This window comes from Taudactylus pleione, unplaced genomic scaffold (assembly GCF_031769625.1).
Source record: "Taudactylus pleione unplaced genomic scaffold, aTauple2 ptg000201l, whole genome shotgun sequence".
NCBI classification, from domain to species: Eukaryota; Metazoa; Chordata; class Amphibia; order Anura; family Myobatrachidae; genus Taudactylus; species Taudactylus pleione.
In genome coordinates, this window is record NW_028284603.1 from 18,310,065 (window position 1) to 18,331,832 (window position 21,768).

Consider the following 21,768-nt stretch of genomic DNA (forward strand, 5'->3'; position numbering starts at 1 on the left):
TTAAGCAACTGCTTTTATGTGTAATTTATTTCTGTTCGATCTGTGTGTCACCTGTATGAGACCTCACCTGTAAAGGACAGTAGTGCAATTGTTTTTTTTTTGTCATAGTTTGTATATCTTTGACCTTCCACTTTAGAAAGGTCATTGTGGAGCTCTTTGTATTTATCCTTGTTTTGCTTATAATGCTCTTTCATTTGCTACCTGTAATTTGCAAGGTACTTTTTACTTTAACAATATTCTTCTAGATAGAGTGGCTATTTATTTACCACACTTTTGCTTGGAAGATATTCATATTAAATACCTTTTTTGCAAAACTTTTGTGATGTATTTAACTTGCAATGTAAGGATGTCCTAGTCATTCTGTGTAAGTGATCAATGCAGCCTGTGACCCTTACTGATATATGAAGGTCAGAGTCTTTTTATTGACTTTATTTATGTAAAAACTTTTACTGAAAGAAATCAAATTAAATGTAAACTGTTGCTAATGTGTTTGGTTTTTTTTTTAAATGTGGTTCTGTAGGTACCTGAGCAGCTCAGCGAGCCTCTTTTCAGTTATTGCACAAGAAGTGGAGAGCTCGGACATTAAGCCTGTCTCATTTGAGGCTATCCTGAAGGCAAAGCAGGATAGTTTCATGAAAAACCAGCAGATTAATTTATTTCATGATTTGGGAAACAAACTGAGAAAATTACGACGTGTTACCGGGCAGGAGCTGCTTGAAGGATTTGATCATGTTTGCAAAACAGGTAACAAGTTCTCTAATGTTTTTGCTAACAATAATATACTGCAAATCTGGATGTATCTAGCAAATAAAAGAATGGGGGTTATGTTTATATATTGATCAAAACATTTAAGCTTGCAGTCTGTTGCCCAGGGACCCCAATCTCTGCAAGTTTCTATTCTCTTCAATATTATGTTTGTTGTATTCACGACTTCAGGGATGGTTCATGGCTTTAATCTAGAGTCAAAGCACTTCAATAATACCTCTCCCCAAATAGTCCCAAGACTGTTAAGGTGGGTACACACCTGACAGATATATCTGTAGATGATGGGCGTTCCTACACACTGAACGACCATCATCTATTCGGCAACTGCGGGTCCCGCTGGCCTTGGGGCGGGTCCGACCCCCTCCCCGAGGCTGCCGCTGCTAGTGTTCGGGCAGTCTGCAGACCGCCCATACACACTTGCCGATGGACAGATATATCTGCAGACATATCCGTCCATCGGCTGTGCAGCACAGCCGATGAGATATGTTTGTGAACGACATCGTTCACAGACATATAGTCTGTACACACTGGCCCACGGACACCAGATATATTGGCCGATCAGTTGATCATCCAATATTTCGGCCAGTGTGTACCCAGCATTAAAGAGCTACTTGCTGTTGCTAATGTCGGCAGCAGTATTTTCATCCTGATTGACAGCTGAGTATTAGATTGCAGCCTCATCAATAAGTTCCCAATGACCACAGTTTACTTTCCAACTTTTCTTAGTTACCCTTAAAAACACAGGCTGGGTTCTGTATCTCCCAAAACTCCAAGGGACGTTCTACAGTGTTTCTGCCAGTCTATTGCAGAAAAATACCAAATTAACTCCTCAATGGAGTTGATGGTAGGGGCTGATTCAGAGCTGTATGGTATTTCACAGCTGCAGGAAAGTGGCTGTGCAATACCGTACAACTAATATGCTAATGCAGGAGGAGGCGTCTGGTGTCTCCTGACCGCATCGAAGATCCAAGTGCTGCTTCCTAAGATGCTGCATCGGGTCTTCTGCGAGACCATCGGCAATCTGAGTAGGGTAATCCTGAGGTTACTCAGATTGTCCCTTGCAGCTTCGTTGCCGAAGCCAGGAAGTTTGCGTCAGAAGACACGGACCCTGTCCACGCCTACAAAATGGGGACGATACACCCTGTGTTGTAGAACAATCCCATTCGTCGCCCCTCAAATGCCACAGCATGCCGAATATGCTGCAGCTTGGGAGAACTGCAAGCGATCTCGCAGAGGGAGACTTGCATATGCACAGTATAGATCCTGCTCATGCGCAGGTCTCTCACAATTGGTGTAATAAGCAAACAATCTGGTTTGTGTACTCCTCTGAATCAGGCCCTTAATCCATGCCATGGATATTACCTGCTGTAGAAGTAGAAGCCTTGTTGTGCCTTATAAATAAAGAAGAATAATAATGTGCTAGCTATCGACAACATAAAATAATACAGCATTTCAAATGGATAAAATATTCATACAAAGTTACTATGCAAAATTTATACATGGACCAGATTAGAAAACCTTTTACACATGTATTCAATAAAAGACACAATAAGCCACTAATGAGACCACTAGCATTCAAATAAGAAAACTTGTCATGGTCTGATATTGCAATAAGTCTGCATCCAGCTAAAGCCACTAGCCTTATATGATCAGTAAACACCGGAGATGAAACAGTACTCGCAATAACCACAGATGTGAAAGTGGAAAATACAGAGATTACCAGTCTCTTCGAGTGCCTAGGTCCTTTTAGTAATGTCCTTGCAATCGTTGCTTGTAAAACTATCGCCAAGCAACTTCCTCAGTGGTAGAATATATGGAGTTTTCCCGCTAATGGTAGCAAAACGGCTCACACCTGCGCTAGAAATCGCATATTGTCCACGCATTAACTACAAAAGCATTCCAGAAATAGTGGTCAAACCTAATTCTCTATATATTTGACATATTAATCTATTATGGAATAAAAAAAACCCCTTCAAGTCAGTTTCTTTGGCAAAGCCAATCATGCTACGTTAATAATAATTCATGGGATTGCCGTAAAGATCCAAATGTAGGAAATTACCAGGTTGTGGCGGTCATGTGATGTCATCGGCCTATTCTATAACATACTCCCGTTGTCAAAGAAACTGATATGAGCAATAATTTGCACTAAGACATGGCTTCCGATACATTCCTAAACAACAAGTTAGTGACTAATCTATTTCTAGAGCAGATCAATAAGTTTCACAATACATTAGTAGATCATGAAAAATATGTATAATATCATAGGTTTAGCTTATTCAACAGGAAATATATTCATGATGACGTTTAAGGAAAACCTCATAGTTACATGATCACTTACCATTGGTCTTCAATTTTCTATGACAAATCACAGGGCCTGGTAGATGTAGCCGTAATGCATGCTAAGAAATAAATGTTTGTTTTCAGAGCTGGCTGTATCTATGCGGCTGCACCGCCCCCATCCAGCTGCTTGTGAAAGTAGCCGTAATCACTATCAGTGCATATTTGAGATCCTCTGCATACGCTAACCCCTGAATATGCCGCATTTCCATCTACACAGCCATAACACACCCACAAAACAGTTATCCTATGTATGAATGCCCAGTTACACCACACTCAGCTCCAAGTGGTAATGCAGCTGATGTGTGTGGCTGAGTCACCCGTAGTTGCTCTCTTTGTGGTATCTCTTTTGAAAAAGCTCTTCTTTACGTTTGATATTATATATATTTTTCATGATTTGCTAATCTTTTGTTAATCCTACTGATCTAGACCTGTCGCTAACTTGCTGTTTAAGAATTTTTGAAAAGCAGTTTTAGTGCTACAATTTGTTCAAATCAGTTTAGCTGACAAGCGGACTATGGGGGTCATTCAGACCCGCACGCGAGCGGCATTACGCTCGCAAGCGGGTCGATGTTCCCCACTGCGAATGCGCACGACGGAGGGAGCTCCGTCGTGCGCATGCACGAGACCCGTGGAGCAACGGGCTTTCCATCGCTCTGGGTCTCGCACCAAAGGGGGCGTGCTGTCGATGTTGATTGACAGCACGCCCCCTTTGGTGGGCGTGCCTGCCAGACGGAGGCGTTCCCATGAGAACACCTACCGTCTCAAGCCTGACCCACTGACATCACTAGTGATATCAGTGGGAGTGATTTTGGCTCTGATAGAGCCAAAATCACTCCAGGGCTTGCGGCAGTGAGACCCTACCGCAGGGTCTCCGTCGCAAGCCCGATGGTCGCGATGGTCAAGACCATCGCGACCATCGTCATGGACGCTCGCTATAGCTGTGGGTGGTCACCCACAGCTATACGAGCGTCCAGGAGGCCGCTCCATTTTCATGGAGGAGGGCCCTGATTCAGAGCGAGCAGCTCTGAATCAGGCCCTATGTTATACTATTGGTTGATGAAATCGGATGACCGGTCGGACCCGAGATGTTATTATCTTATATGCAAGCAAACCAGAATGTTAGAAGCAAGTTCAATTATCCTCCATCGTCCTATGTCATCTCCGCTTCTGGATCTCCTTTAGAATACTTTGCACTGTCAAATACATTTGGCTTATAACACTGGGATGTCGATCGCATTGTGTCTTGACGCGTTTCTCCGCTTTTCTATATCCTGGGTTTTATCAGAAATCTATGTACAGTATTGCTGGTTTTCACCACCATATCATCTTGTTGACCTCCGTGGATTTGAACGAATTACAGCAAGCCATGTTTCCTGCTACTCGCTACGTGTTTGTAAATGTCTTCTGTTTTAGCTCTTGTGATAACTAGATGTATGCTGACTTTCCTGTTGAAACACTTTTCATATTTTATGAATGATTTAATTTGTTTTACAAATCGTAGCAAACTTTCTCCCTATGTACATTTCACCAGTACACAGTAATTCGGTGCTGACCTTTCTGGCAAAGGACATCTAGCTCCTCTTTCAAGTCTCTCCTGGCTGTCTGCTGGTATAGTTTGCCATCATTGTTTAAGATGGGGTGCCAGCCTTGCACTAAAAGTCAAGTACTGCCTTTTTGGTTTGAGTCCTACTCTTTTGTAATGTGTACCTGCTGATGGCCAGTACAAAGTTACATTTTGTTTGTAGCCAGAGAATCTCTTAACCTGTAACTGTTGACCAGTCCATAGATGCCCCCTCTCCAATTTATCTGGTGATAATATCTTAACATCCTTCTACAAGTCTCCATAAACTTGTTATTACTGGTAGAGCAGCTTCCTTATTCGGTATGATGATGTTTAACAGAGATCATTGTGGATGAGCAGGAGAGTTTACCATGGGGTGCAGTTGTGTCTGGGCTTACTTTACCATGGTTACCAGGGGTACTACCACCAATGTCAATGAGAGCTAAGCAGCAATGCCAGAAAATACATACATCTCTCTGGTTTCTTGAGTGGAGGCTACTACACCTTGGATAACCGCTGTGCTATGGATGCCTTTGACATTACAGTGGTACTATTTTATCTGTGAAGAAGAGTACTACAAGGCCTAGATTTGCTTTTTGGAATACATATATACTTTTTAGGTTGGGTATGGGATCCTGGCTGTCAGAATACCGACAGCGGCATCCCGACTGCCAGAATTCCGACACTGCCCCTAACCATCCCCCCCCCTAGTGCCTAACCTTAACCCTCCCCCCTAGTGACTAACCCATAAGCCTAACCCCCCCTAACCACTGATACTTGCGTTCGGAATGCCGGCGGACAGTATACTGGTTGTCCCTCCCCTCCCAAAGTTTTTTTTTTTTTCATTTTTGTAGCATATCATATAATATTGTCATGTGTTATACAGCAAAAAAGAGTAAAGGTGCAAATCCACTACACGATGACAGAACGATTATTTTTCAGTCGTCCATTAGCTGACTGCATCCCATACTTTTTCACTGACATTCCTTTACATTTGATCCTAGCATGTTCATTGATATCTGCTTGTGTACCCAAGTTTACTTGGAAGCAAAAAGTTTGAACACTGGGCAAAAACAAATGAAGCTAACAAAAAAGACTTATTGATGCTATGTTATAATATAGATATGAATAGCTGCTCTACTCAGGTAAAAAATAATAAGTACCTTTTACCTACTTAGATTTAACCAAACCATGAAATGAACAGGGTTCAAAAGTAAAACCTGTTGGATATTCAAAAATGTTATATTTTCAATACATGAGACAAAGGTGCCCATCCACTAGCAGACATGAAAACGACTGCACGATTACAACATTGTAATCATGCAGTCGTTTGCCAGTCTGTGATGACGAGCAGTCGTTCAGTACAGGCTCATCCATCATCTGCAAACATGCTCAACCTGATGTTATCGTCAGGTTGACCAGCATGTTTGCAAGATGATAGATGCCTAAACGACTAGCGGGCACGCGTATCGCTGGTCGTTTTAGACACTTTTGCAAACGATTGAACGATCGTTATCGTTCAATCGTTTACTTAATCGTCTAGTGGATGGGCACCTTAAGACTTACTATGCTCTCCAAAACTAAACATAAATAGGCCAAGTCTGTTGGTGAAACTAGCTATTTGTTGTTCCTTCATTATTGCATCAATAATTCTGTGTAGATCCAGGATGTTTAGGAGTTAATCATTTATTCCAGCAGGCAGTAGGGATGGACATCGATCTTATGCAAAAACTAATTTTCTTGCCCACCACACTTTGATTTTTGAGTCCGTACTGGAGACCTGATGTTTTCGTGGAATCTATGCAAAAACAAGAGATATGGTAAGAACTTACCTTTGTTATCTCTGTTTCTACGAAGTCCATAGGGTCCACAGGGTTGACCTTGGGGTATAGCTGGATCTGGATCCACGGGCACCACGCAGTTAAAGCTTTGCTGCTCCCAGGATGCACTTGGGTCCGTCCTCCTCTATACCCCGCCCCGGCCACAGGCACCTCAGTTGGTAAGCAGCTAAGGCCGGAGGAGGAGACTAAACAGAGAGAAGGAAGACTGGAACACACAAGAAACCATACTCACAGAAATGGGAGACGGAAAACCGGTGACCAGCCACACAGCCCATTTGAAGCCAGGTGCGTCAGGGCGGGCGCCCTGTGGACCCTATGGACTTCGTAGAAACAGAGATAACAAAGGTAAGTTCTTACCATATCTCTTGTTTTCTACTTCAGGGTCCATAGGGGGTCCACAGGGTTGACCTTGGGGATGTCCCAAAGCAGTTCAACTAAGGGCGGGGACGCTCCTGTGCTGAAAGGAGTACCCGGCGCCCAAAGGATGCATCCTGAGAGGCGAAGGTGTCAAACGCATAAAACCTCAAAAACGTCTGAATTGAAGACCAAGTAGCCGCCTTACACAGCTGAACAGCGGAGGCGCCACGTCTAGCAGCCCAAGAGGGACCCACAGAACGAGTGGAATGAGCCTTAACAGAGGCTGGCACAGGTAAACCCTCCTGCGCATAAGCCTCACAAATAACTGAACGAAGCCAACGGGCTATCGTTTGCTTGTTGGCAGGCCAACCCCTCTTGTGAAAACCAAAGAGGACAAACAAAGAATCCGACTTCCTAACCGAAGCAGTCCGGTCCACATAGATTCTAAGTGCCCGGACCACATCCAAGGAAGCCTCACCAGCCGAAAGATCAGGTGACTGAAAAGCTGGCACAACAAGTTCCTGATTAATGTGGAACTTTGAAACCACTTTGGGCAAAAACTCAGGACGCGTGCGGAGCACTGCCCTGTCCTGGTGAAAAATCAGAAAAGGAGGGCGACAGGAAAGCGCCCCCAATTCTGAAACCCTCCTGGCCGAAGCAATTGCCAGGAGAAAAATGGTCTTAAACGTCAGCCACTTGAGCTCCACCGACTCAAGCGGCTCAAAAGGAGGACCCTGCAAGACCCTCAGTACCACCGTCAAGTCCCACGGAGCCACCGGAGGCACGAAGGGAGGCTGGATCCTGAGAACACCTTGGAAAAAGGTGTAAACATCTGGCAGTGTAGCAATCCGTCGCTGAAACCACACGGACAAAGCAGACACATGAACCTTCAGAGAGGCCAGGCGTAAGCCGAGGTCCAAACCCGATTGAAGAAATTCCAAGATTCTGGAAACCCGGAACACCTGCGGATCATAGTTTCTGGATTCACACCACTGAAAATAAGTGCGCCACACCCTGTGGTAAATCCGCGCGGAGGCAGGCTTGCGTGCCCTAAGCATGGTACCAATCACTGAACTGGAGAAACCCCTAGACCTCAAGACGGCTGTCTCAAGAGCCACGCCGTCAAAGACAGCCGACCCAGATCCGGGTTAAGGCAGGGCCCCTGAGACAACAGGTCCCGACGCTGAGGAAGAAGGTACGGAGCGTCGATGGAGAGGCACCTCAGATCGGAGTACCAAGGACGTCTGGGCCACGCCGGAGCCACCAGCACGAGCGTGCCGCCGTCCTGCTTGAATTTCCGCAGAACCCGAGGAAGTAAGGATATCGGAGGAAACAGATACGCCAGGTGAAACGTCCATTTCACCGACAGAGCGTCTACCAGACAGGCGCCTGCGTCTCTTGTCCTTGACCCGTAAACGGGCAACTTGTGATTGTGACGGGAGGCCATCAAGTCCAGCTCCGGCAGCCCCCACCTGTCCACGAGTAGCTGAAACACCTCTGGGTGAAGCGACCATTCCCCGGGATGCACATCGTGACGGCTGAGGAAGTCCGCCTCCCAATTGAGGACTCCGGGAATGAAGACTGCCGAGATCGCTGGAACGTGACACTCCGCCCAAGCAAGAATGCGAGACACCTCCGACATTGCTGCCCGACTGCGAGTTCCCCCTTGGTGGTTGATGTACGCCACCGTGGTGGCGTTGTCGGACTGCACCTGAACCGCCCTTCCGTGAAGAGCGGGGCCGGACGACTGCAGGGCCCTGTACACAGCCCGCAGTTCCAGGATGTTGATGGGGAGAAGTGCTTCTTCCGCGGACCAACGACCCTGAAGCGATAATGAGCCGGTCACTGCCCCCCAACCCCGAAGACTGGCATCCGTCGTGAGCAGGACCCAGTCCGGGATCCAAAAGGGGCGCCCCTCGACCAGATGCACCGTCTGAAGCCACCAAGCCAAAGACTGCCGAACCTCCGCGGACAACACCAGCATCTGAGAGCGGATCCGGTGAGGTAACCCGTTCCATTCCGATAGAATCAGCCCCTGCAGGGGCCGGGAATGGAACTGGGCAAATTCCACCATGTCGAATGTCGACACCATGGACCCCAGAACTCTCATAGCTGAATGGACCGACAGGCGGCAACTGCTCAGGCAACTGTGTATCCGCAGCTGCAGGGAGGAGACCTTCTCTGGAGTCAGGAAAATCCGCTGCTGACGAGAATCCAGCAGGGCTCCCAAATGAACCATCCGCTGTGATGGAATCAGGGAGGACTTCTTCCAGTTTATCAACCACCCGTGTGCTTGAAGACAAGCAATGGTCAGGTGGAGATGTCGAAGAAGCACCTCCGGGGAGCTCGCCAGCAGCAGAAGATCGTCCAGGTACGGCAACAGACGTAGACCCTGACCCCGAAGGTGGGCAGCCATAACCGCCATCACCTTGGTGAACACCCTCGGAGCCGTGGAAAGGCCAAAAGGCAACGCCCGAAATTGGTAGTGATGGTTCAGGATAGCAAACCTCAGATACCGCTGATGTGCCGGTGCTATGGGCACATGGAGATAGGCGTCCTGGATATCGAGGGAGACCATATAATCCCCGGGTTCCATCGCCAGAATGATGGAACGTAACGTTTCCATCCTAAACCTGGGAACTCTGAGGTATCTGTTCAGAGACTTCAAATTCAGGATAGGGCGATGAGAACCATTGGGTTTCTGTACCAGAAACAGAGTAGAATAGTACCCCGTCCCGCGCTGAGACTGCGGAACGGGAACAATGACCCCTGCTTGTAGCAAGGATTCTATAGCTACCTAAATCTGACCAGCTTTGGTCTTGTCCAGAGAAGGACTCGTACAAAAAAACTGGTGGGGCGGCCTGAACCGAAAAGACAGGGCGTACCCCTGAGAGACTACTTCTCGAACCCAGGCATCCGTGGTGGTATTGTGCCAACACTGGGCGAATTGGAGAAGTCGGCCTCCCACTCTGGGGTCCCCCAGAGAGAGGCCCGTCCCATCAGGCAGCAGGCTTATCCTCCTGCTTGGAAGAAGGGCGCCGAGCACTCCATGCCTGCTTCTTGGGCTTGGGTGCGGCCTTGGTCGCCGAATGTCTCGGGAAGGACTGGCCCTTGGCCTTACCCTGAACCCGAAAGGACCGAAAGGCAGAGCTCCTCACTTTAGCCGGCGCAGAGGCCGAAGGGAGAAAAGCCGACTTGGACTTAGCCAAAGTATCCACTATTCTGTCCAAATCCGGACCAAATAGTAAATCACCATTAAAAGGCAAGGCCTCCAGACCCTTTTTTGAATCTGCATCAGCCCTCCAGGACCTCAGCCACAGGGAGCGCCGAGCAGATACCGCTGCAGCCGACACCCTAGAAGTGAGCAGGCTGGCATCCAAAGACGCTTCCCCAATATAGGAAGCTGCATCCCGCATCTGTCCCACTAGCGCTCTCTGGATATCCGGAGCCTCATCAGGAAAGGTATCCTCCAAGGCATTGGCCCATGCCTCAATGGCTTTAGCCACCCAGGAGATAGCCATGGACGGGCGAGCCACCGCCCCGGAAAGAGAATAAATGGACTTTAAACAAGTCTCCACCTTCCTGTCCGTGGGATCCTTCAAAGAGGAGATAGACGGCAATGGCAACGTCGCGCTTTTGATCAAGCGGGTAACGTGGGAATCCACCGCCGGCGGAGTTTCCCATTTCCTGCAATGAGCTTCAGGAAAAGGATAGTTCGCCGCCAACCTCTTCTGTGGATGGAACCTCTTACTAGGTAATTGCCAGGCCGCCGCCATATGATCCGATAATTGATCAGACAGGGGGAACACAGTTGAGGTCACCTTGGCCTTTTTAAAATTAGGAAACTTCGACCTAGGAGCCGGCGCATCATCCTCAACATGTAGGATAGCCCGCACCGCCCTAACTAAGGCTGGAACATTAATGGAGGACTTAGCTTCCACCTCCTGCCCCATGACATCAGAGTCAGAGTCCTCATGGATTTCTCCATCATCTGAGGACACTTCCGAGTCCGACAACTGTGCAGCTAGTGAACTCACAACCGGACGTTTAGACACCCTTGGTGGCACATCACCTTGCAACATAGACTGAAACGCCGAGGATGAAGCCGCCAGACTCTGTACGGAGCTGGATAGAACATCCACCCAAGGCGGAGGAGCCGTCGGAGCAACACTCTGCAAAGGCACTACAGACTGACACGTCCCTGGGGAAGACTGCACATACACAGGCAGTCCCGAGTAAGGACCCACAGTCTGGGCCCCGGGGGAAGACAGCAACATTTGTGGAACCCTCGGGGAATGGGGGATGGTGGGCTGCGGTAACGCCCTAGAAGGGACCGCTGATGGGACCGATAACCGGTCCGCAATAGACGCCAGCACCTGTGAAAACATCGCCCAAGGAGGGTCCTGTGATACAGGGGGGTTGGAGGGGCCCGGTACCAGCTGGCACCGCCCGCACAGACCATCCTGAGATAAGTCCTCCCCATCAACTCCAGCAGCACAGCGTCTGCAGGAAAATAGCACAGGAGCCACAGAGCGCTCAGTCTCCTCATCCGACATGATACCGTAAATACACAAGAAATAGGTATCACCAGAGGAATTACGGTTTTAACACCCGCGCACTCACCAGTATGCGAAACAACAGCCCAGATATGGTACTGTGTAGCACACAACAGTATGTGACTGACCCCACAAATACGTGTTTTATATATGTGAGGGTCTCAGAAAAACGCCCTTCCCCCACACACCTGCCGGGCCGTAGGAGAAGGAAAGGGATAGTTATAAGCTGACAGTAAGGAGAATAAGTCACAGACAGGCAGCACTAGCAATAGTCACATACAATGCAGAAAAGTTATACTCACTGCACCTTCCGCTACAATCAACCGCCCAGATTCAGTGTCTGGGAGGGCTATAGCGCTGTGTACACTGTCCTTTAGCAGGGGAGAGGTACACAGGGGGACCGGTCCACTTGATACCGCCTGGGAGTCTGCGATGTGCCAGTAAAGATGGCCGCCGGAGACCTCAGAGGAGGAGTGGCCGAGAGATAAGAGCAGCTCAGCGACGCCAGACTCCTAGTTGAAAGGCGCGCTGAGCTGAGGGGAGGAGCCGCTAGACAGGGAAGGCTGCCTCCCCTGGCTAGCAATTAACCCCCCGGGTTGCCGGTCCCGCTACCAGCCTGATACCCTGGTGGTCTAGCGGACACGCGGGGTATTCCTCAATTGAGGGGGAGCCCGCCGCCGCCGCTAGCGCCTCCGGTCTGTCCCCAGAGACCGGAGGCTCCTGACTGCATTGAAGCTTACCTGATCCCCGTCGCGTCCGGCAGCAGTCAAGGGAGTCCCCAGAGCCCGGCTAGTACAGGCTCTGGGGTCCCGCCGCGATCCCCAGAGCTGTACTGGCGTCGCGGCGCCAGCGGGGAGAAGGAGCGGCAGCGTGGACGTCCTAAAGGACAGTCTGATGCTGCCGCTCTAACAGTGTAAAAAAAGAAGAAAAAAATAAAAAATTTCTCTTTTAAAATAAAGCTTAGGGGCTGCTCCTGCAGCCCCACTGCGACAGGGTGACCCGACTCCGGCCGGGCACCAACTAAAACTTGAGGTGCCTGTGGCCGGGGCGGGGTATAGAGGAGGACGGACCCAAGTGCATCCTGGGAGCAGCAAAGCTTTAACTGCGTGGTGCCCGTGGATCCAGATCCAGCTATACCCCAAGGTCAACCCTGTGGACCCCCTATGGACCCTGAAGTAGAAAAAGCCTGATGCTGCAGCAGTGATATTTTACCTGGTCCCCAGTCTAAACCCGTCTAAAGTCCTGGTTAGTGCGCCTAAACTGCAGTCTGAGCGCCCAAACCACAGACTTATCGCACATACCTGCTTGCCACCTCAGGAGGGCCCTAGCAGAAATATGTGCTCGAGTGGCTATTCACATCAGAACGGAGCAACAATTAAATTGCAGTTTTGGGCGCCCATTAGTAGCAGCCGTGGGTGGTAACAAGTGAATTCCCACCTTAGATATTTAATGGATCAAATTAAAATGTTGGGGTGCCACAGTCGTACAATAGTTTTGTTTTTTGGCCACATTTCATGTATATAAGAAAACCCAGAATGTTGTGATCCTTATGAGATGTGTGATGATTTTTTTTTTTTTTTGTCTACAGTATATACTTTAATCTTGTTGAGCAATTATGCAATTTTATACCTAACTTGGCTACAAATCTCTGCTTTCATTTTCACACAAAGACAACCAACTCCCATCCTCATCTAATTGTATATGTGCTCATCATCCTGCTATGACCATGCTAATGGTAAAATCTCAAGCATATATGTAAATTGAATAGGTCATATGAATTTCTCTGCGCCTACATGAAGCTGGCTATTTCATACTGTTCAATGTATCTATCGGGTTTGCTATTCTCTTACTATCCCCTGTCTAGTATGACTCTTTTTTGGGTAAAAAACGATCTGCAGTGCCAGGTGTTCACATGCAGGGGCTGGCTGGCAACTATTAGCCTGGGGGGCAAATGCATGCAGGCGGCCCTGGCAGTGGAGTAGCGTGTGTAGCCAGGGTGCCCGGAGCACATGCGTGCTACGGCGCCCCCCCCCCCTCAAGTGTTCCAGGGAGGAGGCAGGTCCATATGGGAGTAATGTAAAGTAATAATAAAGATTAGGGGCAGCCCCCTGTAGTGGTGCCCGTATGCAGTGCCCCCCTGTGCCCCAGGCTAGGATCCCCTTATACAGTGCCCCCAGTAGTGGTCCCCCCTGTGCAGTGCCCCCAGTAGTAAGCCCCTTATATAGTGCCCCCAGTAGTGGTACCCCCTATGCAGTACCCCCTATGCAGTGCCCCCAGTAGCAGTCCACCCCCAATAGTGGTAACCCTAATGCAGTGCCCCTTAAATAGTGTCCCCAGTTGTAGTCTCCTCCCTATGCAGTACCCCCAGTATTGCCCTTTATATAGAGCCCCCAGCAGTGGTCCCCCGATGCAGTGCCCCCAGTGGTAGTCCCCTCCCCCCTATGCAGTGCTCCTAGTAGTAGTCCCCCACCCTTGTGGTGCCCACAGTAGTGATCTCCCCCTTGTAGTGCCCCACCTTGTAGTTCCCCCAGTAGTGGTCTCACCTCTTGTAGGGCCCCCAGTAGTGGTCACCCCCCCTTGTAGTGGTCTACCCCCCCTCCCCAGTAGACACACTTAATAAAAAAAAATAAACACTTACCTGAGTCCCCGCAAGCGCCATCCGCTCCTCCATCTGTCCTCCCAGGCCGGCCCGCTCTGCATTATGGGAGAGAAGTCATGACGTATCTCCCATTACCCACTGCAGGAGCTGGATGATGGAGCGGCTCCCAGCAGTAGGCGCAGCAGCAGTCAGACAGACTCTCATTGGCTGCCACTCAAAACAAACACACAGCTGCCGGCGCCCGCGGCTGTGTGTCAGTCACTGTGTAGCGCTGACCGAACTCCGTCCGGTCAGCGCTACACGAGCGGTGCAGGCAGCTGTGACACAGACGGCCCGCATGGCGCTGCACATGGCACCCTGCCCCCGGGCCAAGCCCGCCTCTGATCACATGTCAGGAATAAACTCTTTCAAAACAGCTATTATTGATACATATGGCTTTGTGGGGAGACCCTGTAAAATAAAGGTACCAGCTGATAAAAATATGGCTCTCAAATGGCACTTTTCTGTCCTATAATCTGCAGGGAGTTGTAGTAAGAAAACCATATTCAATGTACATGCATGTGTTCGGTCATTTGTTTAACCTAGAAAAATTGATGCATAAGGTATATCCCAACTATTCATCCCTACCAATGAACACTCATAAGGTCAGTCTTGCTGTCTGTGTGGAAATTAATCTGGTGTAATGGCTTTATGTTCAAGTACAATTTCTAACAACTGATTTAGCATATGACCACTTGTTAGGAAGAAGTCTGCTTTATTTTCACTGATTGATTCAACAACAATGTCCTCCCGAATCCTCTATATTAGGAACAAAGCAAGCATTTCTGGATCAAATTATTAATTTAATGTATGAGTAGATTTTTTTGTTTGTTTTTGTTTACAGAAGTGACAAATATTCACTGTGATGCACCTTGTACAGGTGGCATATCCCACACTACTAGCCTATTTTGTGGCTATTGGGAGGCTTTATGGTGCGTACATAGTGCACGATGTATCGTTCATATAGCTGACGATCGATACATTCCGTGCATCTGGTCGTATGTACACGATACATCGGTGAATGACCTCTTTCACAGATATATCGCAGTGCTGCACGGTATATTTAATTATAGCTGAAATATATATCGTTCACATCTGTGCATGTGTGTGTGTATACACAACTGATCAACCCATATGTAGGCTATAGGAACCAGCCACAATGACATTTAAATGGATGCTTAGCAAAATTGTCTGCTCGGTCAGTGGGTCTGTCGGGCCATCCACGTAGTGTGTTCTTTACATAAGTGTTTTATTTATCACATTTCATGAGGCTGATCTTCCTCGCCAAATGTTCATTGTCTGCTGATCCACTCTGTCAGTCCCTCCATTGGTTACTAATCTTCTACCGTAATCAATATAATCGCACACAAAGCTATTAACCAAACTATACCAACATACATCTCTTCAGTTATCTCAAAATTTCTTCCAACCCGACATTTCCTCTCTGCACAAGATCTGCGTCTCTCATCCATACGCAATACTTGTTCCCATGCATGGTTACGGGACTTTTTTCGGGCTGCATCCACCCTGTGGAATGCCCTCCCACACACAATAAGACTTTCTGCTACTCTCCAAACATTCAAGCGTTCCCTAAAAACTCACCTCTGCAGACAAGCTTATCAGATTCCAGAACCGCCCACATAACCTTCATAGCTTCCCCATCTAACTCTTTTCTTACAGTATACACTTCACATATTGTCTCTTTTTCTTCAACTTCACATCCTCCTAACCCTAGGACAACTTTTCAGTGTGACTGGATCATACAGCTCACCAATAACCTCTGCAATCTGGCTGGACCAATTTGATATATGTAGCATCTATCCTTGTGTATCAACACCTTATTCCCTATAGGTTGTAAGCTTGTGAGTAGGGCCCTCTTATCGTTATGTCTGTCTGTTACTACCCACTGTAGTTCTATTAATGTTGTTTCCATTTATAAAGCACAACGGAATATGCTGCGCTATATAAGAAACTGTTAGTAAATAATAAAATACAATGTTTAGTATGCTAAGCTGGCAGGGTAAATGTAGTTTTTAGCTTTCTTGCTTAAAATAAAGACTGTGTTGTGCCTGATCTACATTAAGCGCTTAACTCGTGCTGACTTTCTTTAAGCATAAGCTTATCTGCATGGTTGCTTACTGATGTACTCTGATTTCCTTTTTCTAGATAAACCCAACAGCAACCAGGCCTGGTTCTTTTTGCATGCTTGTGGCTCCTTAATGCCAGGGGTGCCTCTGTCAGAACGGACAGAGATTGCAAACAAAATCTGGAGTGACCTGCAGAAAATGGGTATGTTTCACTTCTCTAACCCCCACCCCCAATGACTCTTTAACTTTGTAATTTTCTTATTTGTAGCTTTGGGGCTCTAGAAATTGCAGGTCTTTGGGAATAGGGCATGCATACAGACTGCCTCCCACCCTATGTATGGGTGAACAGTCGGTGGGAGGGGAAGGGGATTGGATGGTGTTTACAAGGTGTGGGAGGGGAGGGATAACAGTGTGGATCAGGAGATAAAGTGAGAGGGTGTGTGTGTGGGGGGAGATGTTGACAGGAAGTTGGGGGGGTTGAGTGGATAGGACAGTGTTGGCTAACCTTGACACTCCAGCTGTTATGGAACTACATAACCCAGCATGCACTGCTACAGTTTTGCTATTAGGGCATGCTAAAACTGGCAGGGCATGCTGGGATACTGGGATATATAGTTCCACAACAGCTGGAGTGTCAAGGTTAGCCAACACTGGGATAGGAGGTGGTTGAGGGAGGGGGAGGTGTGGGCAGAAAGTGGTTGTGGGGGTGTGTGAACAGGAGGTGGTTGAGGGTGGGTTGGTGTGGATAGGAGGTGGTTGAGGGGGGGAGGTATAGGTGTTGACAGGAGATGGTAGAGGGGAGGTATAGGTGTTGACAGGAGATGGTAGAGGGGAGGTATAGGTGTGGACAGGAGATGGTAGAGGGGAGGTATAGGTGTGGACAGGAGATGGTAGAGGGGAGGTATAGGTGTGGACAGGAGATGGTAGAGGGGGGGAGGTGTGGACAGGAGGTGGTAGGAGGGGGGGAGGTGTGGACAGGAGGTGGTAGGAGGGGGGGAGGTGTGGACAGGAGGTGGTAGGAGGGGGGGAGGTGTGGACAGGAGGTGGTAGGAGGGGGGGAGGTGTGGACAGGAGGTGGTAGGAGGGGGGGAGGTGTGGACAGGAGGTGGTAGGAGGGGGGGAGGTGTGGACAGGAGGTGGTAGGAGGGGGGGAGGTGTGGACAGGAGGTGGTAGGAGGGGGGGAGGTGTGGACAGGAGGTGGTAGGAGGGGGGGAGGTGTGGACAGGAGGTGGTAGGAGGGGGGGAGGTGTGGACAGGAGGTGGTAGGAGGGGGGGAGGTGTGGACAGGAGGTGGTAGGAGGGGGGGAGGTGTGGACAGGAGGTGGTAGGAGGGGGGGAGGTGTGGACAGGAGGTGGTAGGAGGGGGGGAGGTGTGGACAGGAGGTGGTAGGAGGGGGGGAGGTGTGGACAGGAGGTGGTAGGAGGGGGGGAGGTGTGGACAGGAGGGGGGGAGGTGTGGACAGGAGGGGGGAGGTGTGGACAGGAGGTGGTAGGAGGGGGGGAGGTGTGGACAGGAGGTGGTAGGAGGGGGGGGAAGTGTGGACAGGAGGTGGTAGGAGGCTGAGGATGGTGTGAGGGGGAGGGAAGAGTATGGACAATGAGGGGGGAGTCTAGTTTGTAGACAGCAGGATGCTGATTCAATTCCCTTTGCCTTTCATTGACTGCTCATCATGGAAAGTGTGAGTGAGGTTCTCAGGCTTGTGTAAAGCATGATTGGCGATCCTCAGACACCACCACCTTCCTATGTGTGTTCATTGAAGTACAACATGGCAGGTTGTTGGCCACTTGACTCACTTTTACAAACTTTAACATTGGGATGTATGGTGCACATGCACAAAATGTGTACCACTTAAGTACATTGTAACATAGATATGAACATTTTGGACTTTCAAGAATTCCTAACAGTATAAGATCCCATTCAGACCCCAATGTGAAATTTTGCTTCACGAAAATATCAAGGAATAAACGCAATGTTTTGCAAATTAGGTCTGTAAATTTGTGAGTTTGCAGCTTTAAAATGTTAACCTTCTCAAACCCAGACATGTGATTTATCAAATATAAAAAACCAATCAGTTTCCAGTTATTCATCTGTACATTCTATAAAATGATAGCTAGAAGTTGTCATATTTAGAAGATTGGATACATCTCCCCTAAATGTGATATTTATTTTTAATTAAAATTTTGAATATTGAGATTAAGATTTTAAAATATAGTAGCATCTAATCTTTTTAACTATATGTTGAATAACATGGCTACAATGATAGTCAAAGCATACCCACAGATTTTAAAGGTTGGGTTGTGTCCCGTCCCCATTCCCGACCCCCCCCCCCCCCCCCCCCCCTTAAAAGTTTTTTTTTTTTTCCATTTTTGTAGCATATCATATAATATTGTCATATGTTATACAGCATTAAAGAAGAGTTAAGGTGCACGTCCACTACACGATGAAAGAGCGATTATCGTTCAATCGTCCATTAATCGTGCAGTGAATATGCTGGCAACGACCAGCAATGTGCGCTTCCGCTGGTCATTGTTGGCATCTGTCATCGCCTGAAAATACTGCCCAACCTGACGATATCGTCAGGGTGTGCATGTTCGGGGATGAGGGAGAGTGCCGGCATTGAACGACATACCGTTCAGCCGTTATCGTTCAATCGTTCTTTCATCGTGTAATGGATATGCACCTAAAGTTGTTTGTTTCTCAAGTAAAAATCAATACAGCCAACACAAGATGTCGTCTATAGCCCAAATATTTATATGACAAAAGTTTAATATTTTTGAAACATTAAGAAAGTTGTAAAGTCATTAAAGAATTACTTGTTATAATAAGCAATTGTGAAAACACAATGTACATTAGTAAATAAATGGTCACCTCAGCACCCCCCTCCCATCCCATTATACTTATCACCCCCATTCCTTTTCTCTCCTATTGGTGTGGTGCACAACGCACCTAATGTGGGAGCTGTGCACTTTAGGTTTGACGTGCATGTGCCGCAGCAATTATGTCATCATGCAAACGAGCGTGATGACCTAACTTAGAACAGGGACCAATTTTATAATTTCCAAGTATGCCATCGGGGGAAATGGTGCCACCTACTTCTTTGTAAGTTATGCCCCTTTTGAGGTCTACGATGAGAAACAAATGGGAAATATGCACTTAGACCTTCCTAAATGCCCCCCACAGAACTTCTAAAATTCTGTCCTTCCCAGTCAGAGCCTGCTGGAGGAGGAAGAGCACACTACACCCCTCCTCATCTGATGTTTGTTATTGTGAAGAGTTGGTCACATAACAAGGAAACAGCTGCTCTGCCATCTATGCTTATTCTGTTTAATAAGAAAGAATATAAGAGATGGGTACAGACCTGGGGGCCGTTGCTGAGCTCTCAATGAGACGTCTGTTATCTACCAATGATGTAAATGGAGGAAGTTTATTAGGTTTATATTTGGAAGAAATTTTTTTTGTATATGAATATAAGGTAGAATTTGCTTAGTTATTTTAAAGCCAATATCTAAAATCTCTCAGTAATGCTTCATGACTTATAGTTCTCATTTTGGAAAGTTTATATTTCCGTTAATTTATGGTTGTTGTAAGTTGATCAAACGAATATGGGGTCTTTGCATAAGAGTGTTAATGTTTTGAATTTATCTCTGGTGCCCTGCCCAAATCGGATTGCCAGAAAATCCCCTACCGCAGAGTTTCCCAAACTCTGCCATTACAGTCCAGGTTTTAAGGATATTCATGCTTCAGTCCAGATGTAAATCACGTTGACTGAAGTACTAATTAATTCACTTGTACTCAAGCACGGTTATCCTTAAAATCTGGGCTGTAATAGCAGAGTTTGGGAACCACTGCTCTACCTCTGCGTTTCTCCCTGGGGACTTGCTAGTGTAGATTATGTATGCTTTTAACAGGTGAATGCCCTGGTGTTGGATTTGTGTGCCCACGTCATTGTGATATTAGTTGCCCATTTGGAATTGATGTACCTATTTTAAGTACAGTGCTACATCAAAGTTTGTTTTGAAACCCGACACAAGACAAATCTCTTTAGTTCTCTTCAAGAGCGGTTGTAATGAAGCTCTTGGATTAGATATAAACAAAGCTTCATCACACCTTGTGCAGGGTACATCTCCTAAGTCTTGTTATGTCTCAGATGTCAACATGAAACATCCACGTCTGGATGACTTTGACTTATTGGCTCCAGAAATGATTGTTACCTTATTGTTGTGCCTTTGTGTCCTTCTGTTGCTCTGGGATATGGATCAGATTTGCTTCTGAAAATGGTTGAATCCAATGCAGAGAGCACAGGAGTTGCCCAGAATATTAAAAACACAGTAAAAATGCATGACTAAAGACACAAAAGCCAAGTTAAGCAATGTAAATTAGTAGATGTTGCAAGAGGGCGGTGGAATCCTATAAAGTGGTCAGAAGGTAGATAACTGCTGTAATCTTGAGGTTGATGTAAGAGGCAAAGCCAGATGTAGCTTCTTTAATATGAGGTGTTAGACTAGACAAGGTATAATCTACCATGTTTTCATTTGTTTATAGCATCAGATGAATTTTATAAGTATGTTTTATAAATTGTCAAATTTAGTTTGTGATTAAATATTAAACTGGTAACTTTACACTACTGTTATGTCTAGGTGTGGAACTTAACGTTATCCATTACAACACTTTATTAAAAGTCTATTTGGAAAATGAACATCCCTTTTCACCTATTGATTTTCTTGCCACCATGGAAGCAGCTGAAGTGGAACCCGATCAGGTGGGTATTTTTTGTATCTGTTGTAAAAATGACAGTTGGGAGCTGATTGGCTGGAGCACCATGTATCATACACAGCGAGTTTTAAACCTAATTGTGTATGATAAAACTCGTTGATAAATGAGGCCGTAACTCTGGGAATTAGCTGGAATTAGGGCTTTGTCCCCAGAGAGAGCCATGTGTGGTGATACCTTCCCCAATATACATGGGAAACATTGACCTTTTCAATTTACCAATGACAGAGGCAGTACCAGTACTGACACTGTGCTCGGATCACTATTACCATCTGATGATTGCGAAAAATAGTGAAAAAGGAAAAGAGTGCTTTGTTACTAAAACATTTTTTTTCCTTGGTTAAATAAATTACAAAAAACATTTTTTTTTTCCTTACAAACCTGCAACTGGAAGCCTATGCCAGGGCTTCCAGCATAGTGTACATGTGTGACCAGGACTGGCCTGGCGAGCAGTAAGTCTCTACTTGACACTGCCAGCAAATATTGCCGGTGATTTACACATCGCTCAGCTGCTCGGGCAGAGTTGTTTTTTGGTTCGTTTATTTTTTATAAAGCAGTCTGAACTTTTTTTTCCTTAACAATCATCTGCTATAGAAAATACTTTACTTGCGGGCTATATTCCTAAATATGTCTCCAAATCCATTTACTTGTTCCATAATCATATTAATCACCAGCATACAGAATGGTGTAGACGCTAGTTTACATTTTTTTTTTAGCTGAAAAAGTTGTTGAAGGGACTTTATTAACATGTTTCACACTGAAAAATGTAGCGATCAGTAAAACGCACATTCCGCTGACACTACTTTACCAGGGTTGGATTATCCACAAGGAGGTGCAGGCCACTGTTTACG

At 47.0% G+C, this 21,768-nt stretch overlaps 1 protein-coding gene across 1 annotated transcript in view; it reads left to right on the top strand.

Annotated features, from left to right (window-relative positions):
- LRPPRC (leucine rich pentatricopeptide repeat containing) overlaps positions 1–21,768 on the top strand; it is a 219,141-nt gene that overhangs the window by 1,027 nt on the left and 196,346 nt on the right. Inside the window, exons 2-4 of the mRNA XM_088477278.1 lie at positions 521–744; positions 16,225–16,347; positions 20,785–20,906. Of these exons, the coding sequence (XP_088333404.1) occupies positions 521–744; positions 16,225–16,347; positions 20,785–20,906 (469 nt within the window). The remainder of the gene's footprint in view (positions 1–520; positions 745–16,224; positions 16,348–20,784; positions 20,907–21,768) is intronic.